At 44.4% G+C, this 16836-nt stretch overlaps 6 protein-coding genes across 6 annotated transcripts; 5 read left to right on the top strand and 1 right to left on the bottom strand.

The window, feature by feature from the left end:
• Positions 1 to 838: 838 nt before the first annotated feature.
• Positions 839 to 2170, top strand: JR316_0013451 (uncharacterized protein; the record flags this gene model as incomplete). The annotated part of the gene is made up of 7 exons (XM_047899060.1): positions 839 to 878; positions 951 to 961; positions 1042 to 1071; positions 1143 to 1439; positions 1511 to 1601; positions 1657 to 1729; positions 1786 to 2170. The coding sequence occupies 7 exons, from the start codon at positions 839 to 841 to the stop codon at positions 2168 to 2170; spliced, it is 927 nt and encodes a 308-aa protein (XP_047741913.1).
• A 1894-nt stretch (positions 2171 to 4064) lies between these two features.
• On the top strand, positions 4065 to 5582 carry JR316_0013450 (uncharacterized protein; the record flags this gene model as incomplete). Its single annotated transcript, XM_047899059.1, has 1 exon — positions 4065 to 5582. The coding sequence occupies one exon, from the start codon at positions 4065 to 4067 to the stop codon at positions 5580 to 5582; it is 1518 nt and encodes a 505-aa protein (XP_047741912.1).
• Positions 5583 to 6039: 457 nt separating this feature from the next.
• On the bottom strand, positions 6040 to 6936 carry JR316_0013449 (uncharacterized protein; the record flags this gene model as incomplete). Its single annotated transcript, XM_047899058.1, has 6 exons — positions 6040 to 6082; positions 6159 to 6247; positions 6302 to 6414; positions 6473 to 6532; positions 6619 to 6828; positions 6882 to 6936. 6 exons carry the CDS (start codon positions 6934 to 6936, stop codon positions 6040 to 6042), a joined length of 570 nt encoding a protein of 189 aa, XP_047741911.1.
• Positions 6937 to 8264: 1328 nt separating this feature from the next.
• Positions 8265 to 9947, top strand: JR316_0013448 (uncharacterized protein; the record flags this gene model as incomplete). The annotated part of the gene is made up of 1 exon (XM_047899057.1): positions 8265 to 9947. One exon carries the CDS (start codon positions 8265 to 8267, stop codon positions 9945 to 9947), a length of 1683 nt encoding a protein of 560 aa, XP_047741910.1.
• Positions 9948 to 10583: 636 nt separating this feature from the next.
• On the top strand, positions 10584 to 11381 carry JR316_0013447 (uncharacterized protein; the record flags this gene model as incomplete). Its single annotated transcript, XM_047899056.1, has 3 exons — positions 10584 to 10725; positions 10800 to 10940; positions 11041 to 11381. 3 exons carry the CDS (start codon positions 10584 to 10586, stop codon positions 11379 to 11381), a joined length of 624 nt encoding a protein of 207 aa, XP_047741909.1.
• A 2398-nt stretch (positions 11382 to 13779) lies between these two features.
• Positions 13780 to 16032, top strand: JR316_0013446 (Cytochrome P450 monooxygenase 64; the record flags this gene model as incomplete). The annotated part of the gene is made up of 12 exons (XM_047899055.1): positions 13780 to 13961; positions 14017 to 14250; positions 14319 to 14444; positions 14511 to 14663; positions 14714 to 14807; positions 14887 to 15115; positions 15196 to 15282; positions 15346 to 15380; positions 15457 to 15503; positions 15559 to 15681; positions 15751 to 15780; positions 15840 to 16032. 12 exons carry the CDS (start codon positions 13780 to 13782, stop codon positions 16030 to 16032), a joined length of 1533 nt encoding a protein of 510 aa, XP_047741908.1.
• Between the last annotated feature and the right edge of the window lie 804 nt (positions 16033 to 16836).

Here is a 16836-nt window from a genome sequence, read left to right as displayed (position 1 = left end):
GGTACTTAGGCAAGATAAATGTGCTAACCTACGATCGAACTTACCATATTTTACCAGAATATGCAGTTACACGGTTGTTCAGCAGTGTTAAGATGGTGGAAACCGTGTCTGGATTGTAACTTATCAGCAGATCATTCAAAATGCGGTGGGGAGCAATTCAGAGGTGCAGGGCTAGCTATTATACTGAACCTTTAGGTGCTAATAAGCGTATCTATCTGTCAGACTGAGATTTTAATCCGGTTAGGTGTTGAACCAGTGCAAGAGGGTTGGCTAGCTCAAATCCGTGGCCGCTTTCCGACTAGAACCGTACTTTTCAACTCAGCTCAAAACACGAGTCAAAAATCCATAGATATCAATATTTCAATGTCAATGGTCCCGGAACCAAAGAATTCATTCGAATTTTTGTTGAATCAGTGTGCTACATTTATCGTGAGAACGATGACATCACATCTTCCATGCCCCTGTTGTGCAGTTGAAGGTTAATTTTGAACATGCTCGCCACTACGACGTTCGAACGGCTCCAAGGCCCCACTATCATGGTCACCGATAGCTAAGGGGCTCCAATTGCAACGCGATTAATATGACTATTTGACTGGATTGCAGTCGTCCTCTCCTTGTCGCCCTTCTCCCTCTCTCTCTCCCTACAAAACTCCTAACCTGAGGCCAATTCACAGCTGTGGATTGGATAATATACCCGAGGCTAGACTACTTCACATTCCATCAAATCTCTCTCTCACACAAGCCAAAGTCTCCTGATAAACTACCAAACATAATAATGACTAGAATTTGGGGTTTCGATCTCTCGCAGATGTCATGGGGGGCATTTAGACACCGGAAGATGTTCGCAGAGGGGTGGTACCTTCGCAAAGAGCGATTTGGTGAGTCTTTATTTAACTTGAATGCACGAGTATTTGTTTTATGGCATGACGGCTGATAAGCGACCGCGCCAGTCGTGTATCAGGTATATACCACCCTTTCTGCCCACTGTCCAAATATTTAAGATATAGCACCGACTCTGGACTGGTGCGTTTCAAATGGTAGATTGCGATGTTGACGGGTCTTGCAGCCGAAGTGAGTTAAATTCACTACCTGCTACAGTGGCGACGCACATTATTTTATTTAACTGAGAGAAACGACTCCAGTGCACTGCAACGTACTCTTTATCAAAATACCAAACCCTCAAACACAACTTTTACGTCCAATCAACCATCCTCGAACCCTCCTCAAGCACATCTGCACACCTCGACCAGCGTTCTTTGAACTCCTCCGCAATATCCACGATCGTGTTTTGCGTGCTGGTAGCAACACTATTTGGCGCTGACTTCTTTTTCCTTGTGTTTTGGCCGGAGCGGCGGTACCCCAAGTGGTATGTGAGAGTTAAAGAGGTTCTGGCTGTCATCATTACGGCTGGTGTGGGCGCGTCTGCGATTGTGAGCACGGTGCGTGATTTAACAACCATAATACAACATCATGAAATGTGAAGGTCGTAATGTCTGATACTGGATTATAGTGGGTTGTAGCGACGCATAGCGCTGTCATCTCAGGGGTGGATCATGATACGGCTGCAAGTATACTGCGGGTATACTCTCGGCCTCCCATCGGTATGATACACCTCTTTTCCCGTTGACATTCAACGGTCTTATGTATCTAAAACAGTATATCGTCACTGGGCGCAGAACATCGCATGGGTCGTTCTCCTGTGGATCGCGTTTCTCAGTACCCTCGCCAGGTACGTCCCGTTCCATCAATGCGCCGGGATTCCACATTAATTTGTCAAATATTTAGTACATTTCTCATGTTTATTACCGCACAACACGACGCGAGATTGGGTCCGGAAAGTGATCTGTTATCCAGCAAGCAGGAGCGGGGACTGGGTACGGAGGAGAAGGTGCCTATAGCCGCTGCTTCCACTGGAACAGAAACAGGGATAGGAAGAAGAACAACAACCGGAAGTCCCCCGTCGTCCATTCGGGATTCTACTCTGAGTGATGTCGATGAAAATGGGGGTAATATACACAAACCCGACATGGACAAGGACAACGGCACAAAGGCAAATGCAACATCAGCAGCTGAAGAGGCCAATGCGACGCGTATTGCTCAGGGAAACTCCGGACATCCTACGATGGCGCTTAAACATGTCCAGCTGCCTGTCAAAGCGGATTCGAAATAGGATGGGTAATCTGAATCTGGATACTAAATGTGGGAAAATTGCGGGAAAATGAGAATGAGGAGAGGGGGTGGGTGTTCGGTGCAGGGTCTAGGATTTATGCGTTAGAGTTTAATTTTACGTGTAGGATTTTGTTTTGTTTTTGTTAATGGTTTTTGGTTTGGCTTGATTTGATTTATGGCTTGGATGGATAGATGGGCGGATGTGACCTTTTACACTGCGGGCGCCGACCGCTGTAAGTTGAACATACAGCAGTAAACTTACATGTCTTATGTAAGTTTAGATGTATGTTCAACTTACAGCACATGTGTCAGGAAAACAAACATTTGACAAAGACATATTGTGTTTGGTGGCTATATGCCAACCAAACACAATTACTGTAAGTAGCCTGTAAATAGAATAAACACCTAAATTACACAAATGGTGTTTGTCTGGTGTTAGTAAAACATACCCATTTTCTTTAAGTAATACAAACAGCACTTACTGTAAGTAAAAATTACACACAAAGAAAACAATTTGTGTATGTTATAGTTACACAAGTTTTTCAATTCATTTAATGGTGTAAGTATAACATACACAAATTGTGTTCTTTGTGTGTAATTTTTACTTACAGTAAGTGCTGTTTGTATTACTTAAAGAAAATGGGTATGTTTTACTAACACCAGACAAACACCATTTGTGTAATTTAGGTGTTTATTCTATTTACAGGCTACTTACAGTAATTGTGTTTGGTTGGCATATAGCCACCAAACACAATATGTCTTTGTCAAATGTTTGTTTTCCTGACACATGTGCTGTAAGTTGAACATACATCTAAACTTACATAAGACATGTAAGTTTACTGCTGTATGTTTAACTTACAGCAGTTGGCGCCCGCAGTGTTACGTTGGTTAGGCTTTGGGACTTTATTGGTGCTTTCAATGAGAAAATTTGGTTCGTTCATGAGAATCAATTTCCGGGGTGCGGACTGCCTGGTAGATAACGACAGCACATGTTAAACATACGAAAAGAAATCGGATTTAGGTAAGACGAAGAATCATCTACGAGAGAAGAACACTTAAGATAAGAGAAGAGGAAGAAGTCGGTTATACAACTTTCAAGCTAGCGCTATTCCAATCTATTCCAACACCTAAGCGAGGTCTTCATTCACTGTAAACATCGCTCTTCTTCCATCTTCTTCGCGAACAGTATCTGAGCTGTCAATGATCAATCAGCCGCCCGTGTTTGGGGTCTGCTAAATTAATCAAAAATCCGCACAAAATAAAATTCCATATGTAAAAGTGTCGGGTTTGGCTGTGAAAATGGGATGAATCTAGCCAGGTCTCGGCGCCTATTGGGTATTCTGGTCTGGATCGTCGGGTATTTTTGTGGGAAATATTTTTTGACACCGTAAGGTTTTATCTACCGACATTCTAAGTTTTTGTGTATAGTTGAATTTGATAAGTTTATAGACTTGAATATGGGGAATATATGAGTAGAACAGGAAAGGTACCACTGGAATGAAGTCATGGAATATAACATTTATTGTATTTTCTTGAAACAGCATTGAGCTTATGCTCTTATGAGCAGCTTACGAGTCGTCTAAATGGGGGTGCTCGTGCTCGTATAAGTGGGTCAAAGCTCGATAAGTGTTTTGTGGTATTTTTTTGGACGCGATCGTCCAATCACATGCGTTGTTCAAGGTTCCAACCGTAAATTTGCTGCTCGGCGGTTAAAAAATCACGAAGCTACTACGCATTACCTGAGGTACGTGATCGACGGGTCGGATTCCAACATGGACGCTCACCGACGCGACTACAATAGGACAGGGAATATCATACCGCCTTATCTCGCTTCCTAGGTGTCATTTTATTTCCTGTTCTTGACGTTGCGCGTCCCCTTCAATTTCATCGGTATAATGGCAAATGGGAGAACCAGTACGAGTTCATTAACATTGCGCAACCCGACAGCATCGCCGGTATCAAAATTGACTGAGGACATCCTCTGGCTTATCTTCATGATCAATACAGTCAGCTATTCTCCCTCAGACGAAGAGCTGTCTGATCCAAACTGTTTGCCTCTCAACATCGCGCGCTTGAGTTCTCAAGTTTGTCATCAATGGAGGCATGTTTTACTCAAAACTTCCTCTGTGTGGGCACGGCTCTTAGACTGGCGTTCCCTCAATCAGGAAACAGACGACTGGAGAAACGAGGTCCTCGGACGTACAGGCACGTCATTATTGTGGATTGGAGGACACGATGAAACGGATTCTGATGAGCCCAAGGACTCGACGTTGTTATTTTTTCACCGCCTGGTCGTCGATCATTGGGAACGCATCGAAAGATTGATGCAGTTCCCCACACAGTATGAGCGTATCGACGGTCTGCGATATGTTGTCCAACGGCCAGCACCCAACCTGAAGATGTTTGCGTTCCCGGATTCTCCTAGGGACTACCATGAATTCGAGGGATCGATGTTTGCCGGTCAAGCACCCCGACTCAGGGTATTCCATGCCATGGGGACTCGGTGTCATCTGGAGATTGCGTGGATGTCGAATATTCGCGAATTAGCATTAGGCAGACTGTTCAATAACAAAGTAGTATGTCGCGTGTTGACGCAACTACCGCGACTGGAAATTCTTGAGCTCGACGGACACACGATCATCGATGGGTATCAACCACCAGTTATACATTTGCCAGAGCTACGGGTATTAAAATTGTGGGCGTGTATTTCTTACGTGGCATGCATCAAGCCACACCCAGGATGCGCCCTACTTTTGTGGCAAGAGGGACAGACGGACCGCGATCCCTTCGAAGTTTACACACAAGCCATCTCTACTTTGATTCACAACAATATCTCAATGCACCCAGCAAAACGCGCATATCTGGAATGCAGGACATCCATTTTTACACTCAGCGAAGCTCACATCGACCATTCCGGACACTTTTCCCGCAAGGACGAAACGTTTGACATAACCATATGCCCTGACACTACATCATCATTTGCTGTTATCGAACGCCTACTTCTGGCACTGGAGTCACCATACTTCTCCACTACATTACAGATGACCTTAGCTTGCGACGTGATGATGGAATCTACAAGAGTGTGCCAGGCGTTCAATCGGTTTTGTTCACATTTTTCCGGCTTGGAGATTTTATCGCTTCATCCCACCGACATAAACATGCTCTTAAATGATGGGTGTTTGGAGCATCTTTTATTTCCGAAGCTTCATACTCTTATTCTGCTCGGACTCGGGTCCGTGGAGAACAGAATATGTTGGATCGACCCATTTACTCGTTATCTTTCTTATAGGCGAGACCGAGGATTCCCGATCACGACCATTGATCTCCGAACCGAGTTGTGTTTCCAAGGGGGGATACCAAAGAGTCTGGAATGTCTTGACTCGTTTGCAGGTATGAAGATTCTGTGGAAGTGAATTAGCTGTATTATTTGCCTTCCAACAAAATCACCTGAGTCAAGAGTTTCTGACGCCACAGACTTGTGAAGAAATGTTGTTGATAGATTATTTTTCGTTATGTCGTCGAGCGTTACTTGAATGAAAACAGCTGGATTCAGGGATGGCTGGGGATGGGTATGAGGTATCACACAGGTTTGTTCGAAATTCCGTAAATTGCTGAACTGTGTCAAAGTACCGCCGGATTTCGAAGTTCAATATTTATCAAACAAATGTTCAACTCCGACAGATGCCGATACTTCATTTAGTAAAGCCGTGGTATATTTTTATTGTGACGGCTTGCCTAAGAGTCAGACGGCATGCCTTTTGATCCGGCTTGGTTTGGTCGGAATTAAATTAGATGCAATTTTCATTGACGTGGATTGCTTGAACATGATGCGGACGGATTACCGGTGAGATTTTAAACCCACTGACCGCATTATATTCTTGGATTTAAAACAAAGGCATTGGCTAACGTTAACCTGAAATCAGAGTGATATTTGGCTGACGTATTGTGAGAAAATAAATGACAGTAGACTGTAATGGTTCAATACGTACTCGACGAAAATATTTAAGCCGCCTGAAGTTGCTTTGCAATCAGCCTGCTGGGGACCGCACACCGCAAAAAGCTCGGTGACAGCCGCCCCCTATCAATTGCGGTATTGGCAAGATTTTCTCGGAATACTTTTGTGCCAACTTACCAGGTCATCAAAGCAATATTGCGTTTGTGCAGTCTCAGAGCCCGAAATAGTGTATTCACAACTTTGAAGGATAAATCCAATCCCTTCGTTTTCTGGGATTGTGATTGTTCCCTCTAAATATGAAAGCTGTTGGCTAACTATTGATTCATTTTTGGCTGGGGAATGACTTACGTGTATTTGAGAGTTGGGCAGCTAGTTGGGTACAATGGGCGCTTTGTATCGGTTGGCTCACTGCCCGGCATGATAGGAAGACGCCTATGAAAGAAAGTCTGAGTTAACTCTTAGGTTGGTCGGGTTGATGAGATACGACGACTCACAAGGTACACCACAGAAGCAATTAGGCTCAGTACATTCAGACGCTGCACGGATGTTCAAATCGAATGTATCTCGCTTGACCACTTTCTTAGAGTGTCTTATCGGTGTGGCTGTGTCCGAGGAGCAGTTGAACCTTTGTATCTGAATCACTTCCCCGGAACCCAGAGTAAAAGGTTTGGTATCGATAATTTGCTTGTTGTTACATACCCGCCCTAGAAATTATTTAGTCAACTGTACTCTACAAGGTATGATATGAGAACATTACCAGCGGTAAAGGTGAAAGCACAGCTGGCAAGCAGAATTGCAAATCGAAAATTCATGGCGAAGCGTTACGGTATGTGTCAGTTTTGAGTCTCGTAGAAAGATAGTTTTATGTAGGAATGAGCTCGATGTTTGAACTAACACACGAACTGTCCATGTGGAGCAAGCTTATTCCCCTTGCAGTAAAAAAAATCCATCAACAATCATTCGTATGTCGTTTTTTCTTTTTTGATTCATGAATAGTAGCAGCGACAGCTCTTCCGGTTGACTTAACAGACACATGTGCTGAACCGTGGGGTAAGGGAACCCACGATAAAATTATATATAATCAATTATATTCACAATGAACAACCCTTGGTCTTCTACTTGATATCCCAAAACCATGGCAACATGAAGAATGTCTGCACTGCGAAGTTTGTGCTCTCTGAGGATTTGTTCTAGCAGAAGAATTGTGAAATATTACGTTGTCGCTAATGGAATGTGCAGCACTCGCAGGACATTGATGGAGGGAATCGCTTCTAATTATGATTGATTAAAATCTATCATAAAGTAATGTGATTATCTACTCTGGTCAGCTATGCATAAATATACGACCTTTCTTGTAGAAATGATCTCACCAATCCCATATCCTTGAACCAAGAATGATGACCGCAAAACTTGAAAGGTTTTGATTTGGAGTTCATATTGAGACCATAGTAGTCTTCTAAACTCGCTGACAAGTCCTTTCATTTTGGTATTACTAAAGTAGTCAAGATAAATTGGAAGGTAAGTGCGGATAAGCTTGAAATAAGGTTATGATTCGCGCAGATCTCATGTATATATATGACAGCATGCTCATACCCGTTAGACTGTGATTTAAGACCTTGTTCAGACCTATTAATTAAGTGAAAGTGACGATCCAGTCGCGTACGTCCATGATTATGTGCTGACTAATATTAATAATTCCTGGCCTCTTAACGTGGCTGTGCAAATTGCAATCCTTTGTCCCCTTTCCAATTTTTCAGCGAGAGATCGTCTGCTGATGCTTTCGTATTGAACGATGCCCAACAAGCTTAACCAACTTTGTGATGCAATCCAGGCCGAAAAAAACATTCCTTCGACTGACTGGCTCATGAAATCCGGCTAACTATATATGTTATCAAACCATTTTCTGGCGTCCTATGTATGACCTGGCACTTCACGTCTTTCGCAAGTGAAGCAAACACACAATATCATGTCCATTCACTTTTTGAAATATAGTAACGGTATGTGTGGTTGAATACTCGCCTTCGTGGCTTGTTTTACCCAGAGTAACACTGAATGAGGAGCTTATAGCTACCCAGCGTCGAGTTCCTTTCTGTCCTTCTTATCTCTTGCGAACGATTCTTACCACCATCGACATTGTGCGATGCATACACCCTTCAACTTGCATTCAAGGTCCGCGAATGTCACACAATCTGTCTCGCCGATTTGGAAGCTCTCGGAAGACCTCCTATGGCGCATCTTCATGACGAATGTCAACAATCCGCAGATATTGACTCCATATCAGTACAACGTCAAAGATCATACCCCACGACCACTCGAGGTTACACGGATCACCTCTCAAGTTTGTCGGCACTGGAGGAATATCATCCTTTCATCCACAGCTATTTGGGGGCGACTGATTGATTTCGTGTCCTTTGATCAAAAGACTACGCATTGGCGGGACGAGGTCATCTCGCGCAGTGGATCTTCGTCTTTACTCTGGGTTGTGGAGGGGGAAACTAGTAATTACGTCGGCGCTCCAAAGGCGACAGAATCGCGGGCGTTTCTGCTTCGATTTATTGCCGACCAATGGAATCGAATCGAGAAGATTTTTGTCAATCGTTGGAGTGGAGAAGATTGGAGTTTTTTGTCTCGCCCTGCGCCATGTCTTTCACAATTTGAAATCCACACCATGTTCGATGCAGGAGCCTCAGACCACCCGTCTAGTCTTCCGGGCAATATTTTCGCTGATCAAGCCCCTCAATTAAAATCGTTTCAAATGACAGGCGCCCATTGTGATCTTAGTCTAGGGTGGACGGCTAACTTGCAAGACCTCACGCTCGGTGGAAGCTTCAGCAACCAAGCTGTATTCGAAATACTTTCCAACCTTCCCCTGCTCCAGTCGCTCGATCTTTATGGGCATATCGCCGTTCCCGACTTCGAGCCTCCAATCGTCTATTTACCACACCTTCAAACTTTGTACATCGATACATGCCTCGAATACCTACGACACATCAGGCCACCTCCGGGCTGTTTGTTCAGGTTCCGAGAAAACCGCGATAAAATCCTCTCCAGGCTATCACGAGAACGCGAGTTGAGCGAAATGTATCAGAACTATTTTGCCGCCCATCATCCAAGCTCGCTCAGTCTCATGTGTACAAAGCGACGATTCGTTCTTCACAGTGGAATATTTGAGGGGCTTGCTCGGGATACGCCCGACATGGAGCTCAACTTCACCTCCCACGCCGGTATTGCCATAAATTCAGTCACGTACTTATTCCAAATGTGCAGTTCGCCGCTGCTAAAGGAAGTTACGAGACTCAGCATGAAGATATTGCACCCACGCCCCGGACTATTGGTTGCCCTCAAAAAGTTCTCATTCATGCTCCAATCACTCGATTATCTTCAACTCGACGAAGATACTCTCAACATTCTTCTGCACTGGGATCAAGAATCTCCCTGTTCCGGTATTGTTTTTCCACGGTTGCAAAACCTCAAACTGTCCCACCTATCGCACGCCTCCGAAATCGAAGGTGGAGTTTCTACTGAATCTCGATTAGAAAGATTTCTATTTCACCGTCGACAAATTGGGGCTCCAATAAAGGTCCTTGACCTGACCCATTACCAAGATCTTGCTGTATGGTTGCTGGACGCTACACGAAGCTTAGAGCGCCTTGACGAACTCAAGGGAATGAAAGTTCTGTATAGGAGTGTTGATACTCCCGGTGTTATTCTACACTACGAGTGTGGTAGTGGCCATCCAGACGTCCTTCGTCTGCGATATGGAGCAGATATAGCGAGAGAGTTGAGCGATTCCATGGTTCTGAATCTCCCATATATAGATTGAGACTACATAGAGTCTCCATTACATGGCAACATCCTGTATTTTTATCCGCACGCGCGGCTATCTGAAATATCTTCCTAGTTCGAAATTGTCACTCTTGAAATATGTGATTACACGGAATGTGTTACATCGCCAAGATACGTATATCCCACCTGAAGATTTAGCAAATGGTAAACAACATGTCGCTTCTTTGTCTGTACAGCTGTTGAATAAGTTGAATTCAACCCGTGGTTTTCGCCTACTTTTTCAGTTCAGTAAATATCTTCCATGCTTGCTGTCGCGTTATCGTGGTTTTTGTCATGTAAAGAGTAATGCTGAAGAACTTACAACTGGTTTGTCTGAAACACGGGCACTATCCCATCCTTGGTAATCAGCGGTTGCAGATGTCAAACCTTCAACAATAGAACAGGAATACTAAAGAAGGGTCCTCATTGAGTTTTACAGAAATCCTACCGGACGGCTCTTGCTATTCGCTTCGAGACAAGAATTGCGACACCACCTCCGCTTTATGAGAATTTCTGTGTTTTTATTAGTATCGGACATTTTCTTCACCGATGAGCAATGCATTGGATAGCACAAAATCTATAAGAACAGCTGAAGTTGTGGCCCCAAGAAACAGGCATCTACCTAGCTATTTCAATGGCACTGCCAACTGTCCGCGAGCTTGTTAATGACGTCAAATCGTTGACCAGACTAAACAATGGTGATTTTCAATCAGCATGGGAGGACTCATTCGATGATGGGTACCATTGCCATGAGGAAGGTGGATTCATTTATATCGGTGAGCTATACCTCCACACTGTCTAGTAAGAGATGCGTCAAAAGAGACTAATATACGCAATATATATGCCTTAGACTTCCCTATCAAACGACCTATCACCCGAGCGTATGTGCAGCGGGCACCAAAAGGGGGGACCATGAACCAACGAACAAAAGGAGACAATGCAAGTATTGACCTAAACAATCCTGGAATTAGCAGAGACAACGTTATTCTGGGTAAGTCTTGAGCAGTATTAACGTATATACGCGTTTACGGCGGCTGAATAAAGCTAATACCCATCTGATCCTTTCTTTTTTACCTCTTTGGACCGAACAGTTGCCAATTTTCACACCCATCCACTCTCGACAAACGTCCAGGGCGACCCACAGCCCTCAAAAGCCGACAAGGACAATGCATATCATCGTGGACTTCCGGGGATTGTTATTAGTCGAGACGGGATCTACGCGTACGGGCCCGAGGAACGCAATGGGACTTCTAATCCGAGGGGCTACGCTCCATCTGTACCAATTGAGGGTGCCCCTAAAGCAACGCTTGTGAAGGCACATCCACCTCCGGAGCCAGTGCCTAATCAATGGCCGGAGCGAGCCAAATTTGAAGATGATATCGAGATGGAAGAAGATGGACAGGAGGAAGAGGAGGAATGTAGCAACAATTGAGACAAAAATGATGATATATCTAGGAAGGAGACATTTGTAATAGTTTATGCATGACTGTAACTCAATGTCATATATCTTGCCAGTATGGCTGTGGCAGTTAGATGCAATAAACATTTGAAAATGAATGGATCATACAGAGGTGAAGCACTAAGCACTGTCCAAGTACACGCAGCCCAATGATTACTTGATCTACCTTCTCACGTTGAACTGCCTTAAGGACACATAAGACAAGACTGTTCAAAGGAGGAGGTTGAAGGTTTGCATAAAGCATCGGACTGCGTGAAATAGGTCCAAGGTGTTGGCAGCATAACCATTTGCAATGAGATAACAAGACCTGGCGACACGAATGAGCATCCTGGGTTACCCCACATTTCTCCAGAGACAATGATATATGTTCACGTTTTCCTAGAGCGAAAATGCAAGCTTTAAAGAGCCCAAGAGAACACCGAAATCTGCATACACTTTGCAGAGTGCATTCGAGATTTGGCTGGCAGATGTTTTTACGCAGAAATAAACAGAAAGGACAAGGATAATGGAAAGAAGAAAAGCAATTTTGAGGTCTTAAAGCGAAACCATATCAAAGGGGTTTTAGGGGAGGCCTGTCCCGGACATACTCGGCCGACGAGCTGCTTTGACAAATGCTTTCATCATGCTGAAAGAACTCTTTGCAAGGTTGGCGACACAACCATTGCAATGACTCCGTTTGCATTTAGCCCCTTTAACATTTAAAGTTAGGTTACAAAGGGCCATGAGGCAGAAAACAATGGAATGCAGTCGACCTGTCAGAGGTGACAAAATCCTTCGAAGCAGCAAGGATGAGACAGAATTCCTTACTCAATTGAGGTGTATATCTTCTTTACGCGATCAGGTCTTTTCCCGGAAGGACTTACTACTCCCCCAAGCGTCGCTTTCTATGGGCGAAGGAAAAGATGCCGGCTAGGAGAGGACGTCTGTAACCTGACCGCGTAAAAATGAGCATAAAACAAATTGAGTGTCGGGATTATATCCAGATTAGCGCAGGTAAGTACACAGTCTGAGAAAAAGGCATAGTTGTCCTTGACTCTGCCAGCTATAGTGACAGAAAGATATTACACCATGTCACCAGATGGAAAGCCCGTGCGGCTCAAGTTTTGCCAACTGGAAGCAATCCAATTGCCAGACTCGCATGGGAGCAATATTGCTCACGCTGCGGTTGTGCCAAATTAGGAGATTGGGCGGTGATATATTTTGTTCAAGTGAGCTGAAAGACGTCGAGTCAGAGGTAATAGAAATTCCCGAAACGACTTCAGTTACCAAGTAGAAGAGTCATTGTCATGAAACGTGGGAGGGATAATAAGCGCCGCGTAGGATGGCACTTCAGAGAGCTTTCTCATACCACACAACCGTAAGCCAGAATATGAATGAAGTGTGGTACGGTCCACAATACGGATCAGGGATAACAGAGCAAATTGACGGCACAACACCTGAAGTCATAGGTCTCTAATAAGATGATGGATTTACTGAAAAAATGTTGCGCGCATAGCCCATATATGCTCAGGGTAGAACCAGCATGGAAGATGGGGTAGACAAAGAGGAGAGTTCATACTCCCAGTCAAGTGCAGTGGGTCACAAAACTCTCGCATATTATACCCACCGACCACCTCGAACTTCTCAAAAATCTCAAGGCGGCTTGGGCGAAGATATATGGTCGAGCTAATAAATGTTGCATCTCAAGTCAAAGTAGGTTCCATTTGGCTATAGGATTTGTGAAGGATATGGGCGGTGTGTGTATGGGTCTTGGGTCCTAGTAGAAGCGCGCACATGCGCATGAATCGATGCTGATAGGGTCCAGGATAGCTCGATGCTGAAGTTGTTGCCACCAAGGAAAGAAATTCATCTTCAAAGATTTTAGCTGGTGACAACGCTGTTTCCAGGAGAAGATGGGTGGAAGAAAGAGTTGAAAAAGAGCAAGGCAAAAATTTGCATATCGCACGGGTCACCCCGGGATCATCACGTGTACATCGCGTCATCGAGGAACGGCGAGTCCAGACCTTCGGCTACTCGGCACGACGCTTTTCGAGCCAGTGGCCGACTAGGGATAGTTGTTCGATATCGCTGTAAGTTCATAACTCCCTATTTCAGTAAAGAAGTACAAGTCTGTATATCTCCAACAAAAAAACACTGGTTTGGCCCGCCAATGTAGAAAGAGACCAATCCGAGCCAGACGCCTTGGTCACTGTCATCTAGTAAATTGCTTAAAACAAATAAGAAAGTACGGCATATCATCAAGAAGGTCGTTTGAGGTTTGGAGCCGATTTTAGGAGAAGCTTGCGCTTATTCGGTATGCTGTTTTCAATAAAAGCAAAGCAAACTAACAAGGTATCTTCTCTCTCCACATTCATTCAATCCAAGTCATAGAATGGGATCTATTGTTGAGATTGTCTTCCTACCACAGATTATTGCAGTATTGGCTTTCTGTATAACACTCCTTACATTCATACATTACCGAGTGACTTGCTCCGGCCACCGACTTCCCCTCCCAGTGCTCCCACCTGGTCCCTCTGGAAGATTTGTCTTCGGTAATTTTATTCCTACGTCGTCGTAAGTCTATTCCCTCGACATCCTTAAATAGAATTAGTTAACCCTTATCACTCAGTGCACATCTCTACTTCGAATCCTTGACGCAGCAATATGGACCAATTTTTACCCTTCGTCAAGGGTTCAATACAGTAATCGTCATTGGACGGCTTCGAGCAGCCGCCGATATTATGGAAAAAGAGGGATTGGCCACGGTCGACCGGCCACGCAGCATTGCAGTGGGCGATACACTCTCTGGGGGGATGAGATTGGTTATGACACCTGTCGGCGAGCAATTCCGCAAGTTCCGCAGGTGCGTTGCTGAAACCTAAAAGCGAACCAAGTGACGTAAAATTGATCATACTGGTGGCGGATTCACAGAGCTATTCATTCGCATCTTCGACCGCAAATTCTTCCAGACTATGCGGTCATTATAGCGCGCAATGCAAAGCAACATATAATTGACATCATAAATGATCCTTCAAACCACCAGGGTCATGCTAAACGGTATGGAACATGTCTTTGTTTTGGAAAAGGGGAATGGCATATCCTCTGACTATACAATGCATATAGATACGCTGCCTCTGTCGTGATGGAAATTGCATATGGAAAGCAGCCTAAACTATATACGGATCCAGAGATCCTTGCCATCAACCAATGCTCTAGGACATTCGGTTTAAACCTGCGACCTGGATTATGGATGGTTGATGCGTATCCTATTTTAAGGTACGTGTTTCCCGTTCGGAGTATTTGGTGTTTGATCCCATGTACCACAGATATATCCCGGGATACCTGAAAGAGCTACAGGATGCTCATGTCAGCGAGCTGGCGTTGTTTAAACGACTGCTGTACGAAGTCCAAACAAAAATGGTCAGTATACCTACATTTTTCCAAGTTCAAGTTCAGCACTTCCTTCCATTTCACAAATTTCCATCTTCATTGAAAACAGAAATCAAAGGCAGACTTGCCCGCGTCGTTTAGTAGGTATCTCCTCGAGCGACAGTCCGAGCTCGGGTTATCCGACTCTGAGATAGCGTACTTGGCCGGCAGCATGTTTGGTGCGGGGTCAGATACGACAGCGTCTGCTATTAGCATCAGCATCATTGCTGCTGCATGCTATCCTGAAGCACAGAGGCGTGTTCAGGATGAGCTGGATGCTGTGATTGGACGAAAAAAAGGTAGGCATTCCTACGTTGTTTTCGTCTGATTGAATTAGTATTGTGGGTCAAACTCTGAAGATTACCTGTCCTTGTTCTAGCTCCGGCATCAAAGGACCAGGATATGCTCCCCCAGACGATGGCATTTGTGTTGGAGACGTTCAGATGGAGGCCTGTTGTTCCTGGAGGTCAGACAAATAAATTTCGGTTACCTGACTGTTTAATTTGATGAAACGTTCCACACCGGGTAGGAATCGCTCATAGAACGACGAGGGATATTATTTGGGTTAGTCCACCTCACCTAACCACATTAACATCCACATAAATCAAAAGGATATAGACTTACCTTTTACTATATACAGGAAAACTATCTGATTCCTAAGGGAGCCACAATTATAGGGAATACATGGTATTTATACTGGTAAATCTTACAAACAAATGACATTTTCTGAGACTATTTGAAGGTCTATTGGGCGAGACCCAAACTTTTTTGAAGATCCCGAATCATTCAATCCTCAGAGGTGGCTGGCAGAGGACGGAAGGATTAAGCAAGACTTGAAGTCATACTCATTTGGATTTGGAAGGAGGTATGATGCCCATGAATTGGTTGTACGCGATCTCGTTCTGACCACGTTCTGACGTTTGGTCCTTTATAGAGTATGTCCAGGACAATATATGGCTACGAGGTATACCCATTTTGTTGCCGAAAAACGCATATCATTGTTTATAATAGTTTTTTTAACAGTTCGGTATTTGTCAACACTGCGCTGCTGCAGTGGGCGTTCAAAATATCTCCTGACCCCGCTGCTCCAATCGACAAAATGGCATTCACAGACGGGGTCACGACTCACCCTCTCCCTTTCAACGTCAACTTTAAACCGCGCATCACGAGCTCCATGGATGCCATTAAGGAGCTCCTTGGCACTTATGAAATATGAGGCCATATACGAGGTGGAACTTTTTGACGCCATTGGGCGCTTATTATTTCTGTTTCCGTCAAGCACTCACAGATATTTGACTAATAGTGCACATGTGTCGATGAATAGTCAAGGTAGACTATGTATGCGCTTGTGTTTATTGTTGTGTAATATCCCATCCTTCGCTCTGACTTAAAACCTTCGTTTCTCCAAGATTCTCCAATTTCGTCACTCACGTATTTTATTCATTTTCCAGGATTCCGTTCAAACGATATTAGCTTATCTTGTCGTAATTGCCCCTCGGCAAAACAACACTTTCTGTCAAGTCCATCCACACGCACATGAAAATTTAACTTTTCATTCATTTCGCGCCGCCCAAGTAGAACCCAAATTTGAGCTCCACACCTACTTGTCATCTCCCTCTCATGTACATATATTCTGCTTAATAAGGGTAACCCACATTTCCATTCCAGTCTATTCCAGTCATCCTTGACTCCTCGACGGTGTCAAAGTCTCTTCGACACAACATGATCGACGTCGAGGATTAGTATAGTTAGAATATGTGTCACTTGATGACGTCACACCCCACCTCCCCACCACCCTATCCTAACCCCTATCCCGTTCCCGACCCGTTGCGTGTGGATATAATTACAGTGGATACCGGTATGATGGGATTCAGTGCAATTAGGACTAGACTGGGTTGTGGCACAGATTGTGGAATGTGGAAGTTGGATCATGGATGACGTCGCTGCGCCATCGCACCACAATGTTATGGTATAATGTACTATATCTACCCCTCACTCCTTGCGACGCTCCTTTTTATTT

This window comes from Psilocybe cubensis (genome assembly GCF_017499595.1).
Source record: "Psilocybe cubensis strain MGC-MH-2018 chromosome Unknown contig1, whole genome shotgun sequence".
Classification (NCBI taxonomy): domain Eukaryota; kingdom Fungi; phylum Basidiomycota; class Agaricomycetes; order Agaricales; family Agrocybaceae; genus Psilocybe; species Psilocybe cubensis.
Note: the sequence above shows the minus strand (reverse complement) of the source record. Positions and strands in the feature narration are given on the sequence as shown.